Source organism: Nicotiana sylvestris, chromosome 4 (genome assembly GCF_000393655.2).
Source record: "Nicotiana sylvestris chromosome 4, ASM39365v2, whole genome shotgun sequence".
Classification (NCBI taxonomy): domain Eukaryota; kingdom Viridiplantae; phylum Streptophyta; class Magnoliopsida; order Solanales; family Solanaceae; genus Nicotiana; species Nicotiana sylvestris.
The window spans coordinates 5,687,778-5,709,413 of record NC_091060.1 but is presented as its reverse complement, the minus strand read 5'-3'; the positions used below and the strand labels follow the sequence as shown (position 1 = coordinate 5,709,413).

The 21,636-nt window shown below is 35.0% G+C and overlaps 3 protein-coding genes across 3 annotated transcripts; all 3 read right to left on the bottom strand.

The window, feature by feature from the left end:
- Positions 1-745: 745 nt before the first annotated feature.
- LOC104239721 (uncharacterized) lies at positions 746-1,237 on the bottom strand. The gene has a single exon (XM_009794435.2). The coding sequence runs from the start codon at positions 1,235-1,237 to the stop codon at positions 746-748; it is 492 nt and encodes a 163-aa protein (XP_009792737.2).
- A 5,900-nt stretch (positions 1,238-7,137) lies between these two features.
- On the bottom strand, positions 7,138-11,660 carry LOC104239719 (heterogeneous nuclear ribonucleoprotein 1-like). Its single transcript, XM_009794433.2, has 5 exons — positions 11,578-11,660; positions 11,421-11,450; positions 10,085-10,307; positions 8,220-9,399; positions 7,138-7,584 (listed from the first exon to the last, which is right to left on the bottom strand). The coding sequence occupies exons 3-5, from the start codon at positions 10,298-10,300 to the stop codon at positions 7,571-7,573; spliced, it is 1,410 nt and encodes a 469-aa protein (XP_009792735.1). The 5' UTR covers positions 10,301-10,307; positions 11,421-11,450; positions 11,578-11,660; the 3' UTR covers positions 7,138-7,570.
- Positions 11,661-13,594: 1,934 nt separating this feature from the next.
- Positions 13,595-18,140, bottom strand: LOC104239720 (scarecrow-like protein 13). The gene is made up of 2 exons (XM_009794434.2): positions 18,081-18,140; positions 13,595-15,840 (listed from the first exon to the last, which is right to left on the bottom strand). Exon 2 carries the CDS (start codon positions 15,566-15,568, stop codon positions 13,934-13,936), a length of 1,635 nt encoding a protein of 544 aa, XP_009792736.1. The 5' UTR covers positions 15,569-15,840; positions 18,081-18,140; the 3' UTR covers positions 13,595-13,933.
- Positions 18,141-21,636: the final 3,496 nt, after the last annotated feature.

Below are 21,636 nucleotides of genomic sequence, written 5' to 3'. Positions count from 1 at the left end.
TTTTTCCTTTCCGCAATTCCGTCAGATTGAAGTGTATAAGGTGCAGTAGTTTGATGGATAATTCCATATTCTGAATATATTTCTGCAAACGGAGATTCATATTCTCCACCTCTATCACTTCTAATCATTTTGATCTTTTTATTCAATTAATTCTCCACTTCATTCTTGTATTGCTTAAATGCTTCAATTTCTTCATCCTTACTATTAAGCAAATAAACACAACAATATCCAGTGCAATCGTCAATAAAAGTAATAAAATACTTTTTTTCACCTCGAGATGGTGTCGACTTCATATTGCAAATGTCAGTATGAATTAAGTCTAAAGGATTTGAATTCCTTTCAACAGATTTGTAAGGATGTTTTACAAACTTAGATTCAACACATATTTGACATTTCGATTTATTACACTCGAATTTAGGCAATACTTCTAAATTAATTAACTTCCACAAGGTTTTATAATTGACATGTCCTAAATGAATATGCCATAAATTATTTGACTCCAATAAATAAGAAGAAGCTGAAATTTTATTCATACTGTCAACAACTATTACATTGAATTTGAAAAGGCCCTCCGTGAGGTAGCTTTTTCCAACATACATTTCGTTTTTGCTTACAACAACTTTATCAGAAACAAATACATATTTGAATCCATTGTTTACAAGTAAAGAAGTAGAAACTAAATTCTTCCTAATAGTAGGAACATGAAGAACATTGTTGAGAGTTAACACCTTGCCGGAAGTCATCTTCAGGAATGTCTTCCCATAACCTTCAATCTTGGTTGTTGCATTATTTCCCATGGAAATTTCTTCTTCGAGACCAGCAGTAGAGTAAGTCGCAAATGCTTCTTTGACAGCACAACATGTCGAGTGGCTCTAGAGTCAATCCACCACTCATTCGAATTTCCAACTAGGTTGCATTCCGAAAGTATTGCACAAAGATCATCAATGTCTTCATTCTTCTCCACTATGTTGGCTTGTCCCTTCTTATTATCCTTTTTCGGGAGATGACAATCAGGGCTTTTGTGACCAAATTTTCCACAATTGTAGCAGCTGCCCTTGAATTTCTTTTTGTTCTGCTCATTAGTTTGTCTAGAAGACCTCTTCCTCTTCTTTCTTTTTGGAGCAGTCTCCTCAATGATATTAGCTCCCATGATCGTTGAATTTCCATGAGACTTCTTCTCGGCTGTTTTGTTGTCTTCCTCGATCTTTAGACGTATCAAAAGATCTTCCAACTTCATTTCTTTACGCTTGTGCTTAAGATAGTTCTTGAAATCTTCCACGAAGGAGGCAATTTTTCAATCATAGCAGCCACTAGAAATGCTTCATTCATGACCATACCTTCAGCAATAAGGTCGTGAAAAATAAGTTGAAGCTCCTGAACTTGGGTTCCCACAGTTTTGTTGTCTATCATTTTATAGTCTAGAAACTTGGCAACCACGAACTTCTTCAAGCATGCATTCGAAGTATTCATTGCACTGTACACATTATACAAGTCATCCTCTAAAGCACTTAAGATATAGCCTTTGCAAAGAAAATCTTCCTGCTTCCACGCCTCAACAACCATGAATTTTTCATTGTCCGGCATGTCCGCAGCAAGCACTGGAGGCTCTTCACTAGTGAATTTCTGCATACCAAGTGTGGTAAGCCAGAATAACACCCTTTCCTGTTATCCTTTGAAGTTGGCTCCAGAATATTTCCCCGGTTTCTCGGTCGGAGGAACAACAGTGCGGCTTGACGAGGCTATCGTCGTTGCACCAACAATCGCAGAAGGATTTCCGTTATCATTTGCCATTTCTCACTATCAACAACAGAAGAGTTCAATTAATGGCAAAACCAAAACAACAAATAATACTATAATCAACAAACAGTACATAATAAAAAACAACCGAAGTTTTTATATACTATTTTGCAGAAAAACGATGAAGTTTTTATGTTCTTCAAATCATTTTCTAAATTTCAATACTCTGATGAAGTTTTTATATCTTCAAATCAGAATAGTAAAATTCAGAGAGAGTAGAAAACCACGCAGGTTTTAATCTCCACAAACAAAATACAGAATATAATAAAGTAATTTTTTTAAGATTGTTATTAATCTGTATTGCAGTAAATAAATAAGATAATAATCTTTCTGAAAACAGAAACAGAAAGTTAGTAGAAATTAAATTCCGAAAACAGTATTTGAACTTCTTCAAAATAAATTCTGAAAACGGTATAGGAACAAATCGAGCCCACTGAATACACAGTGTGTCCTTAAGAAAATTATTCCCCTCAAGTACCCGAGGTTCTAGAATATATCCTCCCAGGATAGAACGATTTAACTCACCGGAGTGTTGGTACCAAAAACGCCGATTGTAACGACCCGGTTAGTCGTTACAAGTATTTTAACCTTGACCCCCTAAATTATATTCTTTTCTATGCTATATGGCGGTTATATAACTTGTATGGATATTTGGTTTGGATCTCCGAGTGCTCAGGTAAGTTTTGGATGAGTTTGGATTGTGTCGCGCTCTTATTTCATGTTTTGGCATCGTTTCTTTTGGCATAAAGGGTACCACATGTAGACATCTACTTTTGACCCTCCTCGAAACCTGATACCTTTTTAGTGCTAAAATATTTCTTTTAGTTCTAATATTGTTATTTAGAGTTAGTTTTATTTTAATTTAGATGTACACAGTATAAGCAATTAGCACATAGTATCTTGCTTTTCTCTTAAAGGTAGCCTTTTACTATTTTAATATGTACATATTATTTACTTTTTCCTTTAACAAAAATTAGTGACTTCACGTCATTTTCCAACAAAAGAAAAATGACAATCATAGAGTAGAAAGATATAGGACGGAGGAAGAGAACACAAACCTTTTAGACATCTCTCTCTTCTTTTAATTTCACGTCTCATCTTCAAAACCACAGTCAATTGTCCTAACTCAAATTTTGTCACCTTAATATCTAAACCAAACACTCAATCTATAGCAAAACCACCGAAACAACACCACGTGATAAGCTTGAGCCTTTATTTGTATATCAAAATTTCCTCTAGTTCGAGGTTCTATTTGGTCAAGGTTTCGATCCCATCTCTGTTGTAATGATCTATTTCTGGTCAAGTTGTTTTTGGTCTTCTCATTAATCTGATATTAAAGTGTGCTGCAAAATATTCGATCCACTAAGAGTTGGATAATCGAGGAAAAGACTTACTAGGGAATTGAATTAACGCAAGTCGAGGTAAGTGACTTGTCTAACCTTGTGTGGGGGAAATTCCCCTTAGGATTTGTATTGTTATGATAATTGTTATGTGTTAAAAGCTACGTACGCGAGGTGACGAGTGTGTACACGGGCTAAATATGAAAAATTTTGGCTTTAAATTATGTAGATCTCTGCTACATATTAGTTAAATTATTCTATCATGCTATAATCATCATCATCATTCTAATTTTAGATGTCCTACTTTCCTTACCTTTTCCTGCTAATTGCTTTACTTGTTTAGTTAAAGTTTGGTTCCCTTTTCTTTTGTGCTCACTAATTGAAGGTTGAATTCTTCAATTGAGTTGTTAAATTATGGAATATCGATTATTGAAATTGGTATTAAAGTATAAAAATCGTAATTCATATTGAAATAAAAGTGTTAAATTATTAAACATTTTTCTGTTGAGTAGTTCACTCCCGAAAATTTTGTTGAGATTTTTTTGTATATATTGTGATTTAGCTGTGAGTCCCTTATTGTGGAAAATATTGTTATTTATTGAATTATCTGTCAAGCCGAAATATTTGGGCACTTAGGTGCGAATTGTGATATTAATACGTATGCGGTGGTATAAGGCCTGGGTGTTGAAACACATGTGGTGAGATAAGGTGGGTTTGATACGCGTGGCTAGTAGGGGAACTACTAGAAGTCATGCGGTGTGATAAGGTGGGCTAAAACGCGGGATGTTATTTCGGAAAAAATGATTATTTTTTTTAAAAAGAAAAAAAGAACTAAATGTGGAGGCTCCTGCGGTGATATAAGGAAAGATTGTGAAAATATTTATGAATTGAAACTACGAGGTGGACCTCGGGAGTGACCCTGTTGATATTTTTCATTTGATGTACTTATCTTTGTTTGTTTTGTGTCCCTTATTATGTAAATTCATCTTCCATTAACTAAAGATTACAGGTCACTCTGCACCAAATAAAAATAAAATAAAGTGATTCCTTAAAATATAGTTAACAATATTCAAAGGTGACCACAAGGCCATTACACTATGTTATGTCTGCTTTGCTTTCACAAGCAATTTTAAATTATTGAGCTATGGAGTGATAAAAAGGGGAAAAGACAAGGAATAATGAAAAGAACATACACGTACAACTTATTTTAACATTTCAAGAAAAAATGGTCTACCTAGTGGACATACTTTTAACTAAGCATATAATTATTTTTCCACCACTCCACTAGCATAAGACAATTAAAGAATATAATACTCTTTCCTAACAAATACACACAAGCACGTATATAGAACAAACCAGTATGTGATAGTAGCAAAGACTGCAGACTGGACAAAAATAATTCATAGGAAGAGGCGCCAATTTTGGTATGGGCATAAGCACATCGCTACTACCAAAACATCATTAGATCTTATTATTATTATTATTCGTCATGTCCCTTATTATTTATTTTCAGTAGGGCCCTGACTTGATCTCGTCATTACTCAACCGAGGTTAGGCTTGGCATTTACTGGGCACCGCTGTGGTGTGCTCATACTACATTTCTGCACATTTATTTTTGTGCAGATCCAGGTACTTCTTATCAGACCAGGTACCAGTGAGCTAGCTGTACGTGGAGACTTCAAGGTATATCTGCCAGCGTTCGCAGACCTCAGAGTCCCCCTCTATCTTTACTATCCTGTTTCTTTATCTGTATTAGACTCCGATGTTTAGAGCTGTGTTAGAACTCTTTCTAAGAGCTTGTGACTTATATTTTACATCGGGTTTTGGGAATTTTATTATGTACTGAATGGTGGATATTTTGAGAGTCTTAATTGTTATTTTGATTATTCCATGTGTTAATAGGCTTACCTAGTCATAGAGACTAGGTGCAGTCACGATACCCTATGGAGGAAAAGTTGGGGTCGTGACACCGATGAAGAACGAACCACTCGAAGGCTGCAAAATACACTGGAATTTTTGTGAAGAAGAAGAAGATTATCAGAAAATTTCGTAAATATTCTAGGATTTGAAGGTATATTTATAGCTAATTTGGTACTGTTTCTGAAAAGGTTTGCAACCTTTCAGAACAGCCATAGCTGTTGGAACAGGTTTGACACTGTTTCAAAACAACCATAGCTGTTGGAAATATTGCGGAAAATGTTAAACGAATTTAAAATAATCCGGGAAAGAAAACGGGCCGAACCGGACCGGGTCGCGGGTCATGGGTTATTCCGGATTGAATTTTCGTATAACTGTTGGAACAGGTTTGACACTGTTTCAGAACAACCATAGTTGTTGGAAATATTGTGGGAAATGTAGAACGGATTTAAAATAATCCGAGAAAGAAAATGGACCGAATCGGACCGGGTCGCAGGTCATGGGTTATTCCCGGATTGAATTTTCGTTAATTAATTTAATTAATTAACTAAATATTTGAAAAGAATTTTGTCCAAAAAGATCCAAATCTGAAGCCGAGCGACGACGGTGGCGCGAGGCCTGCTTTCTTCTTAACTCTTTAAAAGCTAAAAGATGAGCTTCTCTATATATACACAAAGATTTTCTTTCCTTCAGCAATGAGGGACAAAGTGCATTAGTATAATGAACTCATTCAAAATTTCACTTCCCTCCATTTTTTTTCCCACCATTTTCCCTTCACACCTCTTTTGTTATTAATAAATAATAACAAAACCCAACAAAAGACTGGTTTTGCATGCTGATGAAAATGAAGAAACAAATGGATTATTAGCAAAGAAAGGTGGGTGCAGTTTATTATAAGTCAATAGTTGCAATCCGGTGCACTAAGTTCCTGTTATGCGCGGGGTCCGGGGAAGGGTCGAATCATAAGGGTCTATTGTATATAGCTCTACGCTGCATTTTTGCAAGAGGCTGTTTCCCCGACTCGAACTCGTGGCCTCCTGGTCACATAGCAGCAACTTTACCAGTTACGCCAAAGCTTCCCTTCGAGAAGCCAATAGCTGCATTTTGTGTGTTTTGAGGAACATATTTCTCCTCCCATTGAATAGTCCCGTAAACTTGTATGTCAACATCTTGTCTGGTGTAATTTTTTTGTGTGTTTTGAGGAACATATTTCTCCTCCCATTGAATAGTCCCGTAAACTTGTATGTCAACATCTTGTCTGGTGTAATTTTATATTGCTCGAATACTTTTAAAATGTTGGCCGGTGTATGTCGGATACTCAAATCCTTTGATTTTGGAGGATATAGGTTCGACGGTAATTTTTGGAGGATCCGAACAATTATTATTATAATTTATTCTTTTTGAAAAGAGAGTAAATTTCCTTTTGTGCCATATGCTAACTTAAATTATCTCAAGGGGATAAAAGTCTATTTTCATAGTTTTTACAATGTCATTTTATTTAGGTTCTTGCATCCAAGAGTGTGGTATAGCGATCAATAAAACTGGAGTTGACTATGAGAGATCAGAATTCGAATTTTAGTTAAGGCAAAAGAACGCTTATGATTTTTTTTAGTTTGTAGTTGAGGTGCGAACAATCTAGCCCTTGTTAAGAGAAAAATGTGCCCCTTTGTTCTTCTGTTTAATTAGCTTTGGCCAAAGTTTAAATGAGTATGAATAAACCAAAATTCTTTGAACTAGAGCTAGTAGGAATTCAATGTATTTCCCTTTTCCAATTTCTGTGTTGTGTTGTTCAAGCAGTTAACAACAATTTTTTCCAACCAGCAACTCAGGTGAGAAGAAAGCTACACCTTAAACTCCAAACTACTGGCGCAACAGTTCTTTTTTGTTGTTCTTGAACCGAGGGTCAATCGGAAACAACCTCTCAACCTTCATACGGTAGGAGTAAGGTCTGCGCCCAGATCCCACGTGCACAACAGTGTGAAAGAATTTGCACACCTCCGTTAATATCATCCCATTACAAAGTTTACCAAGAAACTGAAAAAACTCGTCGAATTTGCAAATGATAGAGCCAAAAAATGACAGATGACAACTGAACAACAACCAGAAAATTTGCTGGACACTTTAGTATATAACGTAGAAAGAAGAAAAGAACCCCAACAAGAAAATGAACATTTTGCATCAACTCTCATTGTTTCAACCGATATGCAACATACAATTATCGTACGTACATTCCGCTATCAAACTTTACATCTCAATCAAATGCCAACGTAGAAAAGAAGAAAGAAAATGAAGACCTATAGTAAAAAAACACTATGTTCAAACCTTACAGGAAGTCCCTTCCATTGTAAGCATTCGTTGCGATAAGTTCTATAGTAGGTATTGAATTAGCTCTAAGTGAATGTACCTTTAACCTGAAGTAAGGAATATGAGTAATCCACAATCCATGTCTTTGGTCATGCTGTACTTTTCCACCTACATAATATATTTGATACCCAAACTACCATACATTAATCTTCTTAGGCGGCAATACCTGATGAAAAAACAAGAGTATGTAAGTAACATAAGAAGAACGCAAACGAAGCAAATTTATAATAAGTGTAGGACATGGAATATCATGGTCTGCGCTCTTGGCTCAAGTTTAGTTTCCAGTATCTTGTACAACAAGCCGAATATGATAGGGTTATGAAAGCCAAGTCAAGGCAAGGAATGCTAACACTATTTTATGCATGATGCAACAATGACATTTAAACAGCCTCTCTACTCCCTCGGGATAGGGGTAAGGTCTGCGTACACACTACCCTCCCTAGACCCCACTTGTGAGATTTTACTGGATTGTTGTTGATGCAACAATGACATTTGGTTTCTAGCTAATGCTTACATTCTCTTCCAACACCCTCCCCCCCCCCCCCTTCTTTGTTTCTTTTTTTTCCTTTCATATTGTAGAACGCTCCTGGAAACAACCTCTCTACCTTCACTAGGTAGAGGTAAGATCTGCGTACACACTATCCTCCCTAGAGCCCGCCCATGGGAATAAACTGGATTTGTTGTTGTTGTTGTTGTTATTGTTAAACAATCCTGGCTACCGGTTCAATATGTTCTTGTGCATTAAAAATATAAAAAACTATTTAATAGAAAGACCCCCAAAAAAAGGAAAATTACTTTTACCTCTAGTTGATCTATTTGCAACATTATAACCACCAACATAGTCGAGGGAGTCTGCACTCCTGAGTCCATAACTAAGAGCTTCAGAGCTGTCTAGTTCTGGAGATGATGTGCGCCAAGTAGAGTCCTCATAAATCGAACCACTGACTATTCCATACAAATTCCCAGAAGCCTTGGGATGAACACCTATTGGAGCATATGATGATTTAGTATCAGCATTGCTTCCTGCATTTTGTCTATACACTGCCCCACCGGCAAATCTGTTTTCTCCACCGCTCAAAGTGATGTTGTCATCGCCAAAAGAACCATTACGTCCACCTGAGCCAAAAATTGGAGAGGGATCCCATATTGTACCACGATCTCCAAAAGCACCAGATAATCCTGTATTTCCGCTTCCAGAACCAACAAACGCACTAGTATTTTCATAGTCCGCACCATAATAAAGACTCTCATTCTCCCACATGTTCTGACCTGTTGAATTCAATGTAGAACCATTTCCAGCTCTTCCAGGGTCATACCCCGCAGGAACATTGTATCTGTTTGAATTCTCGTCATGAAAGGAATTTAAGTTACGTCCATAACCAAGAATAGAATTGAAATTTCCACTTCCTCCAAAGCTTGAACTCAATCTGGAGTGATCTATTCTTGCTCCCATATTATAGTCAGCTGGAGTCAACGAAGAGTATCCATTGCGACCAACAGGAGTTGGACTATATCGACCTTCCATTCCGACTCCATAGCTTCCCATCGAGCTCGGACTGTAACCTTGAGGATATGCATTTAGGAAATTGTTTACCCTGTTCACACCATTGTTATATCTACCTAATTGGCTTTGGATTGGCCCAGGCGATAACTCTTTTGGAACAGCACGCTTGACCTCAACCATTTTACCATTAAGTTCATGAAATGTTTTGTATAGTACTTTATTAACTTCCTCCTCTAATTCATAGGTGATGAATCCAAAACCTCTAGGCCTTTGTGTGTTCTGGTCATACATCACCACAACATCTGTGATCGTCCCGAATTGGTCAAAGTACTTCTTGAAATCAATCTCGGTGACTGAGGATGCCAAACCTCCGACAAAAATCTTTTTGGTGCGAACAGGACCAGGAGAACCCTGAATACTTACATTGGTTTTAGTAACAAGTTGATCATCCCTAGGAACAGCTTTTTTCGCCTCTACCTGTTTATAAAAGGAAATAATCAACAAAGTATACCTTCTTTTCTGCTAAGACTTCATGAAATATCTGACTTCACTTAAAAGAACACACATTGTTTTGCTGGGCATACAATTACTATGTTATTTGGCTTTCCTTACCTTGCTACAGACATATAGTTTTCTCGTTATGGAGTTAGAAAGTCTTGACTGTTCAAAGAGAATAAGATGATAAATAACCTAAATCCTCAGAGATACATCTACCTAATTAACGCATGGTTTTAATCCATATTTCCACGTAATAACTACTACACCCTTTCATTTCACGCAACATATTAGCGATATACCCCATCCCCCAATATTTTATAGATCATTTCAAATTAGTTGACCAATGGTGCTATTACTCGGCACTTGCATTACATCCGTATTATGCAGCCCCTAACAGATTCACTTATGTAACACTAACACTCATCAGGCTGAATCAATTTCTTCGTTGAAATGATGCAATGCCAATATTTTACATATGTCCAACACATGAAAACTGTATAAATGTCATGAATGTGCATTCCAAATGTATATTATTGTAATCTTAAGCAATTACAGCTCTTCTGAAAATCATAAATTCACACTCTCACTGATAAGTATCTCACAGTCAGAATTTGATATACTTCATAAGCACAAAATTTCACCAAATATTTCTAAGATTACTTACAGTTCTTCCATCAATCATGTGTTTTTCTTTAACAACTTTTTCAGCAATCGAAGGGTCTGCAAAGACAACAAAGCCAAAACCACGAGCACGGCCAGTGGTCCGATCTTTCATGATCACAGCTTCAACTACATCACCAAAAGCTTGAAAATATTCTCTGAGCCTATCATCATTGGTGTCCCAAGAAACCCCTCCAACAAATAATTTGCCACTCTCCATTTTTTCTCTGCAGATAACAATAACATTTTCAATCATCCATCCGAAAACGAAACCAAGCATAATTGTGAATTGATTGAGTTAGCAAAAGACTCTCCTCCAACTATACTTCAAAGGATTTAAGTCATATGCATTGACAGTGTAAAGATTTTTTAATATTGTCAGTAAGTTTTACCCCGTAATAGCAGATTAGTTACCATTTTCACCAGATTACCAATTAATATTTATTTTTTCTTGAGCCGAGGGTCTATCGGAAACAGCTTCTCTACTTTCTAGGTAGGGGTAAGGTATGCATACACACTACCCTCCCCAGACCCCACTTGTGAGATTATATTGAGTTTGTTGTCGTTGTTGTAAGGATTTACCCGTAATTACTAACCAGTGACCTAATTGTGTAAATATTCGATATCTAAAATTAAGTTCTTCAAATCATTCACTTGGCCAAGTAAAAGGCTTAACAAAGGATTTAAAATCAGAAAGTTGGATTCTTGAAACAGCTTGCATAAACTTCAACTTGAGCTTTTCTTATGAACTTCTCAACCAAGAATTCATTGCATCATCAATGAAACTATTCCATATGAAATATCAAAATGCAGATCAAGTAAAAAGAATAGCATCTCAAACAAAAGAAACTACCAAAAAAATTGGAGATTCCAATAAACATTCAAGGAATGTATAATCTGCAGTTCAAGTGTTCAACTAGAGATCATCTAATTTTCAACAGATCAAAATTCAACAAACCCACAAACCATATTTCTTGAAAAAGTCATAAAGATTGAAACTTTGACTTGAAACATCCAAAAAATATATACCCACAAACCAGAATTCTTGAACAACTCATAAATATTGACACTTTAACTTAAAACATCCAAAAAAACATACCCACAAACCAGATTCTTGAAAAAGTCATAAATATTGAAACTTTGAGTTAAAACATCCAAAAACAACATACCCACAAACCTGAATTCTTGAAAAACTCATAAGTACTGAAACTTTGACATGAAACATTCAAAAAGAATATAACCCCACAAACTAAAAAAGCCACAAAGATTGAAACTTTGACATGAAACATACAAAAATATTTCAATATGTAAAATTTAAGAGGTTGAATACTTGAATTTACCAAAATTTCAAGGCCAAATTGTTAGAGTTCCTGTGAATGGAGAGAGATGAAGGTAAGAGAAAAAGGAGAGTGGTTATGAAGAAAACTGATTCAAATCTCAAAAAGGCTAAAATTTATATATATGTACAATTTGTATATAACTAATTAACTACATTACATATTTGTATAGGAGTATTATATTGTGAATGACAGAGCTTCTTTAGCTATCCTCTTGTGTGAGAAATGTAGAAGCTGGTAAGAGGGTGGAAGATGGTGAGTTCTTATTTATTTATAGTTTTTACAAACAAATACTAGTATAGTTTTGGAGGAAATGATTTCCTAAGTGCATGTGCATTATAATTTAAATGAAAGAAAATAACTTTTACAAAGAATTTTTGTGTATTTTATAATATATTCCAACTCAATAAATATTTGAAACATTTCTTCCAACACATTTTTATCATTAAAGTACTGTTAGCTAATAAGTATATATTTTCACCTTAATTTATCACCTAATAATAGTAAATTAGTATGGTTTTATGTAAACATGGATATAAAAAAGTTTTTACCATTATCTTATATTATTATTTTCTACAAATCTTCCGTGTAAGAGATCATATAATTAAAATAATATTTATCTAAATTATAAAATCAAATCACCCATAGCTTTATGTGAACTTCCATTTGCTATAATTTACCACGTGGAAGTATTGCCTTCACTTTTTCTTTTTCCTTTTTTAGCCACTGATTCTCAATTTATTCGAAACACATTCTCAAATTCATTTCTTCTCCTTCTATATATACCCGAATGGACTATATAATAATTAGTTTCAACTGAATCCAATATTTTTTTTATATGAAATACGTGTATATGTGTTTGTAAAAGCTACTAAATATTCAAAAACTACTAAATTCTGAACGTATATGTTTGACAAGAGGGGTTGCTCTGATGGTAAACAACCTCCACTTCTTATCGAGAGGTTGTGAGTTCGAGTCTCCCCAAGAGCAAGGTGGGAAGTTCTTAGAGGGAAAGATGCCGGGTTTCTATTTGAAAGCAGTCTCTCTACCCTAGGGTAGGGGTAAGGTCTGCGTACACACTACCCTCCAAGGTAAAAACACAAAAATTGAAGCCATCAAATTAAATTCTAGATGGGGCTCTGTTTTTTCACCCCACTATCTCACATGTATGTGAAAAATGTTCATTGGTTTTAGAAGAATTTTTTGAAAAAAAAAAATTAAAGTAATTACAATAGTTAAAATAAATGAGAATAAACATTAGTCAATGATTAATCATTCAAAAAATATTTGTGGGCAGCTTCCTTAATGTGGAGGAAAGGGATGAACCCCAACTCAAAACATGGACGGTGGCAGCCTGTCCCATGCTATGTCAAAGCTACAAATATCCTCTAATAATATGATTAAAGAATAATCTGCTTTTTGGCCGACATAAATAATTAGAACAGTTTAACATTTTATTTAATCAAAGTATCAAAAGGATATAAATAAATAAATAAATACACATGGATGAGACAAACAAGAAGAAAGGGATTAATGAGGAAAGCTATGATAACAATAAATTAAGGTCGATTATATGAATATTTACTGACTGTATTTTTTATTTGGATAAAAAGAAAGATTGGGATAGACTAACGGCCAATATAAAACTATCGTTTGCTGGTTGTGTTAATCAGATGGTTATAGTATCATCCCATAATTAACATTTGGCACTATCACATTACAATAACTGAACTTCATACCCTGAACAATAAAATTACTAAATTTTACTTACTATAACATTTAGTTTAAAATAACTTAAATAGTTATTTGTAATTATTAATTTCAGGTGATTATTTTCCATATGTGTCTCCAAACTCAATTTAGTTTGTTACCAGTGAAAAATAGCCCTAAAGTGAAGGCCCTGAAGATAGCATATCTCAAATGTCAATGGACATGACAATCATGTCGGGACGTAAAATGTTGTGATAACCGCTCGATAATTATTAAACTGATAGAAATCCGCCCGATATCTTATCAGTTTGGCTAGCGAATAAGTACATTTACAAGTCGATAACCAATAAACCGGGCAATTGAGCGTAACAATCCGCCCAATAAGCAGCCGTAAGACCAAGTTGGCAGTTAGTACTAATATACATACCTTCAACTATGCTAAACAGTTGACAAACAAAGAGAACATGTTAACTAAAAGAAAAACAATAAAATAGCAAACCTTATGCTCACTGAGGTCCAGAACAGATTTATCATTACAAGATGGCACAGCAGAATACAGCTCAAATGAAGGTTCAAAATCTGGTTGAGAGAGCTGGTAAGTTTGGTTTTTTTAAAATAAAAAAAAATAAAAAATAAAAAAAACCTGCTAATTTCTTCATCAACAGTTGAAGTTGAGTAGACTTTCTCTACTATGGAGCTTAAAGCTATTTTCTTTCCTAAAGAAACACTCTTCTAGTCTATGAAAATGCTAACGTCAAGATCGCGAAGGCAAAATTTACAGATCTCAGACAACAATCGCAACAATGTCATCGCCAAGCAGAAGAAGTTGCCAAAGCTCGGTTCTTCCATCCAAGATAAAGCACCTCCTGGCTTTCGGCAAGCTTATAATTTGGGCTATACTCTTTCAACATGTCCTTGATGGTCTCACCAACTGATGGACTCAAAGAGATAGGAGTAAATCCAGCCATCACAAGTCTTGACCTCCACTTGCCAAATGGTTCGTGTCTTTCCACTCTGTCAGCCCCTTCACATGCTATTATATTGACAACATCTCGTGCAATACAATGCTCCTCTGCACTGATCCGCTGCTTGTCATCCCTTGAACGAGCTGCATCAGTTGACTCAAACATTGCTGTGTAGTAATCTAGAGTTTCACGGAACCTTGGAAGGAAAGGGGCGGTGTTGGTGTTCGATTCTTGTTCAACTAGGGTGACAATTTTGGGAGACAAGCTCTTCACTAGTCTTAATAGGCGATCTCGATGGTTCATAGTGCTTACGCTCTCATCTGGCATGTGGTGTAACATGTAAGGGAAATTAACTGCCAGTGCTTCTCCATGTCTAACTTGCAGGTTCTCTAGTTCGACCCTACAGCCTGACATGGCAGCACCATGGAATTCGAAAGACACTCCACAAGACTCCGCAACTTTTGCTAACCTTTCACCGACTAGCTTAAGTCCTCCACCCCGTGCATGAGCTGATTGGGAATCATCGACGCCTGTGACGCGGACATATGGCGGTCCACCAGGCCGACGAGCAAGATCGTGGAGGAGGAACATCCATTGACTTCCCTGTGCTATTTGAAAATCAATGATATGGATTGTATTCTCATTCCTCATGGCTTCCCCGATGACGACATTGGCGGACATATAGGCGAACTTGTAGTACGGGCAGATGTGATAGAGGACTTGCATGTAAGACAACAAATCTGAGCTAGTTGGTTCGTTGCATTTCAGTTTTTTGTATATGGTACTTCCGGAGGACAGTAATCGTGCTCTTAGCCCTTCCAACATGTAAGCACTCAGTCGTTGCATAGGTTCGCCAGAAACCGATACCCTTTGCTCCAAGACATTCATCAGAACTTCAGCAGTTGAGATATCAGCTTCTGCTACTGCTTCAGCGCAGGCTAAAAGCAGATCTTTTAAGTCCAATCTGGAGGCTATGTCCAATACTTGATTCCGCTTTGTCAAGGAAGATGGTTTTGAGAATACACCATTGAACGAGCAACTGCTGCTATCATCAATATCAGATTCAGGCCCTCGCAACTTATTCTTCAGTTCCCACAGCGCATGCTTCATTCCGTTGCCATCATCGACTCCTGAACACCCACTTACAGGCGAACCACAAGTGTTATCAAATGAATGGTGTGGATCAGAAATGTATGACTGAGAACATTGAGGAGAGAAGGGACTCCTGTTGGAAGAGACGCTCACGGAAGGAGCTGCATCGTATATGGCATAGTCAGTAGCCGGCAATGAGTCCAGAGTGAAGACCTGTTCATTCTGTGTCTGGAAAGAGAACTGTGTCCCCGAGCTGCTGCTATCGTTATAAATGTTGTTGTCAACAGCCTGGTAAGGAGTGTAGTATTGCTGAACTTGCTGCATTGGCTGATGGTACAGTCTATGGACATCGCCCGACCTTCGTGGTCCCTGAGATGCTTGCATCTGGGGATAAGTTACTAACGCACTTCGAATAGGCTAAGATGCTCTAGGGTAATTCAAGCAACTGTTGCAAAGAAAGGCTATCTTCAATTTGCCAAACCTTCACACTTAGTGAAGGATGCATGCAGTCAGGAAATGTCTTCACTAAAACACGTCACAACATCTCAAAGAGCAGATGTTCTTTCAGAAGAGAATGACTGAGCTGAATTAGAAGCACTAGAGCAGATTGGATAATTCCAGTGCACCGTCGATCAAATTGTCAGAACCAACAAAATCTGCCAAGAAGTAAAACATGATCAGTATGCTTAGTGAGTTCGAACTTTCTAAAATGAATACTAAAGGTCACAAAAGATTTGTCACAATAGAACAAAGAAGCCTTCCTTTTAGAGCCAAAATGCTAACTTGATCAGTGTCAGATATTATGACAAGATAAGTAGAAATGAATATCGACATCTTTTTTCTGGCAAAGTTCAAACAAGTACAATGAAAGGAAGAATATACCAAAAAACAGGGCAAGAGACAAAGTATAATCATTCATCAAGGACTAAAAGGGCAGCCCGATGCACAAGGTCCGGAGAAGGGCCAGACCACAAGGGTCTATTGTACGCAGTCTTACAATGCGTTCCTGCAAGAGGCTGTTACACAGCTCGAACCCGTGACCTCCTGGTCACATGGCAGCAATTTACCAGTTACGCCAAGGCTCCCCTTCTCATCAAGGACTAAACCAATAGAAAAATGGAAAATGCATATTAGATCAGCAGATCCAATAGTTTCATCAGTTCAACAATCCTCTAATTCCATAGCATGTCACCCTCGCAAAAAGGTTGCTCGCCCTTGACCAAGACACAATGTGTTACATACCCATGAAGTGAGTTAAAAAGGAACATTACATAAACAGATAAATGGAAAAAAGAACAAGTTGGGATCGTTTCATCTTAAACTGAGTCAAGCGAATCCAGATGGTGTAATTACTCTGTCATACATGAGATCTCGATATATCAAGGAAGGAATTAGGGAAAGCATTAAACGACACTAATTAATGAAGTTTGTGTTGCAGCTCCTAATGAGGGAAGACCATTTAGTGGAAGATCTAAGTATAACTAACTCACATTAGTAAAAGAACATAGATAGACAGCAAATTTACCAGAAATTGTATCCGGTCTATAACTCCCAATATGACTGTAATAAAAATACAAAGGCAGCAGTAGGTTTACCAAAGAGTTTAGAAAACTTATTGACAAATACTATCAAATTAAAATCAACTCATTAATCATTGCCACCATAAACCTCTTAATAGGAAAAGCACTAGAAAAAAAGTCCCTCTGCTGATTTTATTAAAGGGTAGCCTAGTGCACGAAGCATCATGCGTTCACGCAGGATCCGGGGAAGGGCCGCACCCCACTGGGGTGTGATGTAGAAGCCTAACCTAATGCAAGAATCAATGGCTGATTCCACAGTTCAAACCCGTGACCTATAGGAAAAAAGCTCCTTTGATGATTTTATAGATACGCCTAAAATCAAATTTCCTTTTATAGACTAGAAACCATGAATAATCTTCAAACAAAGAGACAATCTTCAAAATCACCAACCATGAAGAACTAGCAAGATCATCGACAAATTAACAAAACCTCAATCTAGACTAGCATGGCTCGCTATGCTCTTCAGTCTACGTCTAAAAAAAGAAACTTCCTTCTTTTCTAAATAAGGTAAGCTTTGAAACTGTAGCTTGCCCAGTTTTTCCATATACAGTTCACAACTATGTTGCGCGGACTCTTCAAAATAGTTGCCGCACTCCTGTCGAACCTCTAAAAATGCACTACTTTTGGAAGATCGACACACACTCATCGGCATTTTTGGAGAGTCAGAGCACCATAGTCCACAACAAATTAAACGAAACCTGACTGAAAAAGAAATGAACACTTCACATAGAATGAAGCTTCGTGTTAGTTTATCTTCTAACCTCCAATCGACTCCTCGTTTGCCACTACTAACAAGTAACAAGGTCTAGGTTTATCTAGGTTGATTGTCACTCCATATATGTTACAGTAGCTAACCCCAACCAGCCAAACAAAAAATTAAAATAAAAAGAATGACAAAAGGAAAAAATAATAAGAATAATGGGCTGCAAATGACAGAAAAAAATTTAAAAAGATAAAACCTTTTAACTTTAGAAATGAAAAAACTGAACCTAACAGAAACATGAAATTCAAACGACCAAAGCTCTAATTAACTTCTGAACAATAAAATTTCTTCAAAACAAGAACAAAAGAAGCAAACACCTAAAAGACTTCAGTTTAATTCTTTCCTTATACCACGAACTATACATTAACAAACAATAGGTTGCAGTTAATGGAAACAACTTAGACTAAGTCAAAATTAACAAAAATATACAGAAAATCAAACACTTTCCCGTAGGAGTACTTTACCAAGAAAATCAGAGATGAGAGATATATACCTAATAATAATAAATAAATAAAAAGAGTAACATAATTAATATTCAGATGAAAGTTAGAACCTTTTTGTCTTATGCTAAAACAGAGCGAGAGAGAAGAGGAATTTGACTACTGTCTTGTGCTGATTGACGAAGAAACCAGGAGTTTAGTATTTTCTTATATAGTCAGAGACTCAAAATAAGAGGACGAAATTACCCTTGTAATTGTGTTGTAATTGCTTGTAATACCCCTGTTAGATCTCAAAGTTACTGACTGATACCACGTGCGCAATGTCTTGCCTTTTGGAGAATATTCTGCGTCGAATGCCATGATATATCTCGAAGTGCGTGTACTCGTGGAATAATTATAAAGTTATTTTCGTGTAATTATAGGTTACGTGTTCTCGCCGTAGAAGCATACATTAAATTAGGCTATCAACATTACACTCCTTAGATGCTCTTCTTCTTGGACATTCATGAATACGAAATATTTTGTATATCGAACTAGAAAAATAGTGATGCTCAGATCAATTCATGCTTAACTTAATTATTTTATCATATATTAGTTCGTTACCTTAACCAATACATACATATAAAATATATTGACTTGCATTTATTAATTTGATGTGTATATGAGTCTAAAAATAAGTTATTTTGAATTGAACCATGTACTATCAAATTAGTGCAATCAAAGTTGTAAGTTAGCCTAAGAACTCATTTGGACAAAGATTTGCCAATATTTTTTGAAAAAATGATTTGGCTAAAGCCCGTTTGGAGATTAAGAAAAAATTATTTTTTTTTATTTTTTTTTACTTTACTTTTTTCAAAATTAGCGTCTGGCTAAAATAATTTCAATTTTTACTTGAAGATAAATTTTGGAATTATACGAAAATTTGACAAACTGCAAAAAGCTTTTTTCAAAATTTTCACTCAAATCACTCACAAAAATTCAAAAATAACCCAAAATTATATTTATATCCAAACACAACTCTAATTTTCAAATATCATTTTCACTTGAAAAAAAAATTACTTTTTTTTGGAATTTTACAATTCTTATGTCCAAACGCCCACGAAGTTTGATTTAAAATTGAAAATGTGTTTGGATATAAATTTTGGAGCAAGTTTTAACATGTGAAAAAGCCATTTTTTATCAGCTAAAAAATCTCAAATAATCATAATTTGGCTCAAAAAAGATCTTAAGCTATATTTGGGATTTGAAGTTTTGATTTTCAAAATTTCCCAAACACATTTCAAATTTGGAAAAAAACTTCCAAAACTTATGGCCAAACGCCTGCTAAGCTACAAGTCTATTCTTTCTCTCAAATACTGTCGATCCAAAGAAGATAGGGTATAATAATTTTTTGCCAAAATAACCATGGTTAATATTTTTATAATTACGTTATCTCCACTAAGACTTGTATTTTTATAATTATTTCATCATAAAGACATGCTATAGAAGTGAGAAGTCAAATTTCTTTCAAATTAATTAATAATTAATAGTTTTGACTGAAAAAAATACATGTAGAACAGTTGCTGATTATATTTAACATTTAGACTTTGACATAAACACAAGATATTACATTGAATTTTTACCTATAGTGGATCAGATTATGGCTTATAACGAGCTGAATAGGAAAATAACAATGGGACAGAAGATTTACTAATTAGTTTAAGATTATTAATAGCAAACTAGAGTTGACTAAAGTAATCTTAAATTATTAATGTAGCAAAAGTACAAGTAATTCAAGGAAAGTTAGTATTTAGTAATACTAAAAATGTTACGCATTTAGAGTAATCTTTCTTGATTCGTTATTATTTGAATAAAAGATAATGACCTTATAAAAATTTCTTCTATTTAATTATTTATTTCATGTGAAAAATGTTACGTAACTAAAATAATTTTCGCAGCGTGTCATGAAACTGACAAAGCATGGTGAATTTTGAATCCCAAAATATCATCATTATTAGGTATTTTCTTTATTTCATTTTAAGTGATATTATTTTTTTATTAATTTATTTTAAAAGAATAATATATTTTATTTTTAAAAATAAGTTACTCTTAATGAATTTTTTTATTATCATCTCCGTTTCAATTTAGATGAGGTATTTTTTTATTACTTTAATATTTAAAAATAATTTAATTTTAAATTTTTTATTTTAATAATTTTGCTCCTAATGAAAAGCTTTTAGAAAAAATTACAAGAAAATACACATGACTTCACACCATAACAATAAATAGCCCATGTTTTTAAGTTTTACCCGACCTAGCCCATATTGTACATATTTTGAAAACACTAGTTCTTGCAAATTCAAAATCTGTATTCTTATAACCATTGCTTCTAAAAGTCACACAGTTAAATTTGTATTCTCACAACCATTGCTTTCACTCTCTCTTCTTCTCACATCTTTTACATAGGCTTCAAGGGGTCGTCCGCCATTACTGTTTCTCCCTTAATGTCACCTGGTTGCAGTGTAAAAAAATTGAAAAGTAGAAGTCCACCATTGAAGGCCATTCAAAGCTTTGCTTTCGAAAATAGAATTTTTTGAGTTTGTTAGTTGTTTGGATTGGGTGCTGTTCCAATTGATTGAAAATAACAAAACGAGTTCAAAATTTAAATTTGAAGTGATTTGGAGTAGATTTGAGCAATATTTGAGTTAAATTTCAGAAAAAGACGCAAGGAAGAAGACGAAGTCAGTTTTTTGTATAATTATGTATAATCTTGTATAATAGTGTATATGAGTGTATAAACACATCTTATACACTATTATATATTTTTATACACGTTTATACAAGCGTTTATAGACGAACTTCTTCCACGATTTTTAGTTGCAATTCTTGTTCAAAACCATTCCAAATCTTCATTAAATAACTTTAAATTTTATATACGACCTCCTTATACTATTTCTAATAAGTCTAAGTAACACCCACTCCAAATTTCTCACAAAATCAAATTCGGAATTGAAACTCACATATTTAAACTTGTTAAAAACCTAATTTTCACCACTAAAACAGATTTGGTTTGTTGAACTAATATTTGAGTCACAGTTACTGATTCGAAAATTAACTTAAAAACTTGAGCAATATTTTTAAAAAATTAAATAGTAATTTTGAGAACCTATTAGAGTTGGATGTTGAATCTTAGCATATTATTTTTGGGCTAGTTGGTTGTAAATTGAAATATGAGCTATAAAATTGAAAACTAGGTAGCTCAATTGTTCTTATGTAAAAAATTTCCAAGTTTTTATAGCCACACAAATATAATGACCGATGGCACCGAGTAAATAAGTAATAAAACAATATTGTGGGTCCAAAAGACCGCGTCAGAGTGTGACGTTAGGCCGGAGGTGTTTGGCTGACGCTGATTAAGTTCCCAGAAAGCACAAACAAACAGAAGTCACACTCAACAGTATATTTTTTCACTAAATTTATTGCAACTTTTATAAAAGAAGAAATTTGATATAATGAAAGGAAATTACAAAGATTTTCCCATATCATTATCATTCTTTTTTTCACCTTTTTCTTTGTTGGGGGTTTGGGGATTGGGTGGGTGGGGGGGGGGTTTCAAGAATCTCCTGGGATGGGGACTCAAAGTCAATTTATTTGGTCAAGAAGTCATTTTATAAAAAAATATTTAATTAT

What these genes read in the sequence shown, in the direction of transcription:
- LOC104239721 (XM_009794435.2), bottom strand. Translation starts at nt 1,237, where the DNA reads ATGAAGTTGGAAGATCTTTTGATACGTCTAAAGATCGAGGAAGACAAC.
- LOC104239719 (XM_009794433.2), bottom strand. Translation starts at nt 10,300, where the DNA reads ATGGAGAGTGGCAAATTATTTGTTGGAGGGGTTTCTTGGGACACCAAT. An exon ending in ACATGATTGATGGAAGAACT is followed by an intron (nt 9,400 to 10,084) that starts GTAAGTAATCTT and finishes TTTTATAAACAG; the next exon opens with GTAGAGGCGAAAAAAGCTGT.
- LOC104239720 (XM_009794434.2), bottom strand. Translation starts at nt 15,568, where the DNA reads ATGCAAGCATCTCAGGGACCACGAAGGTCGGGCGATGTCCATAGACTG.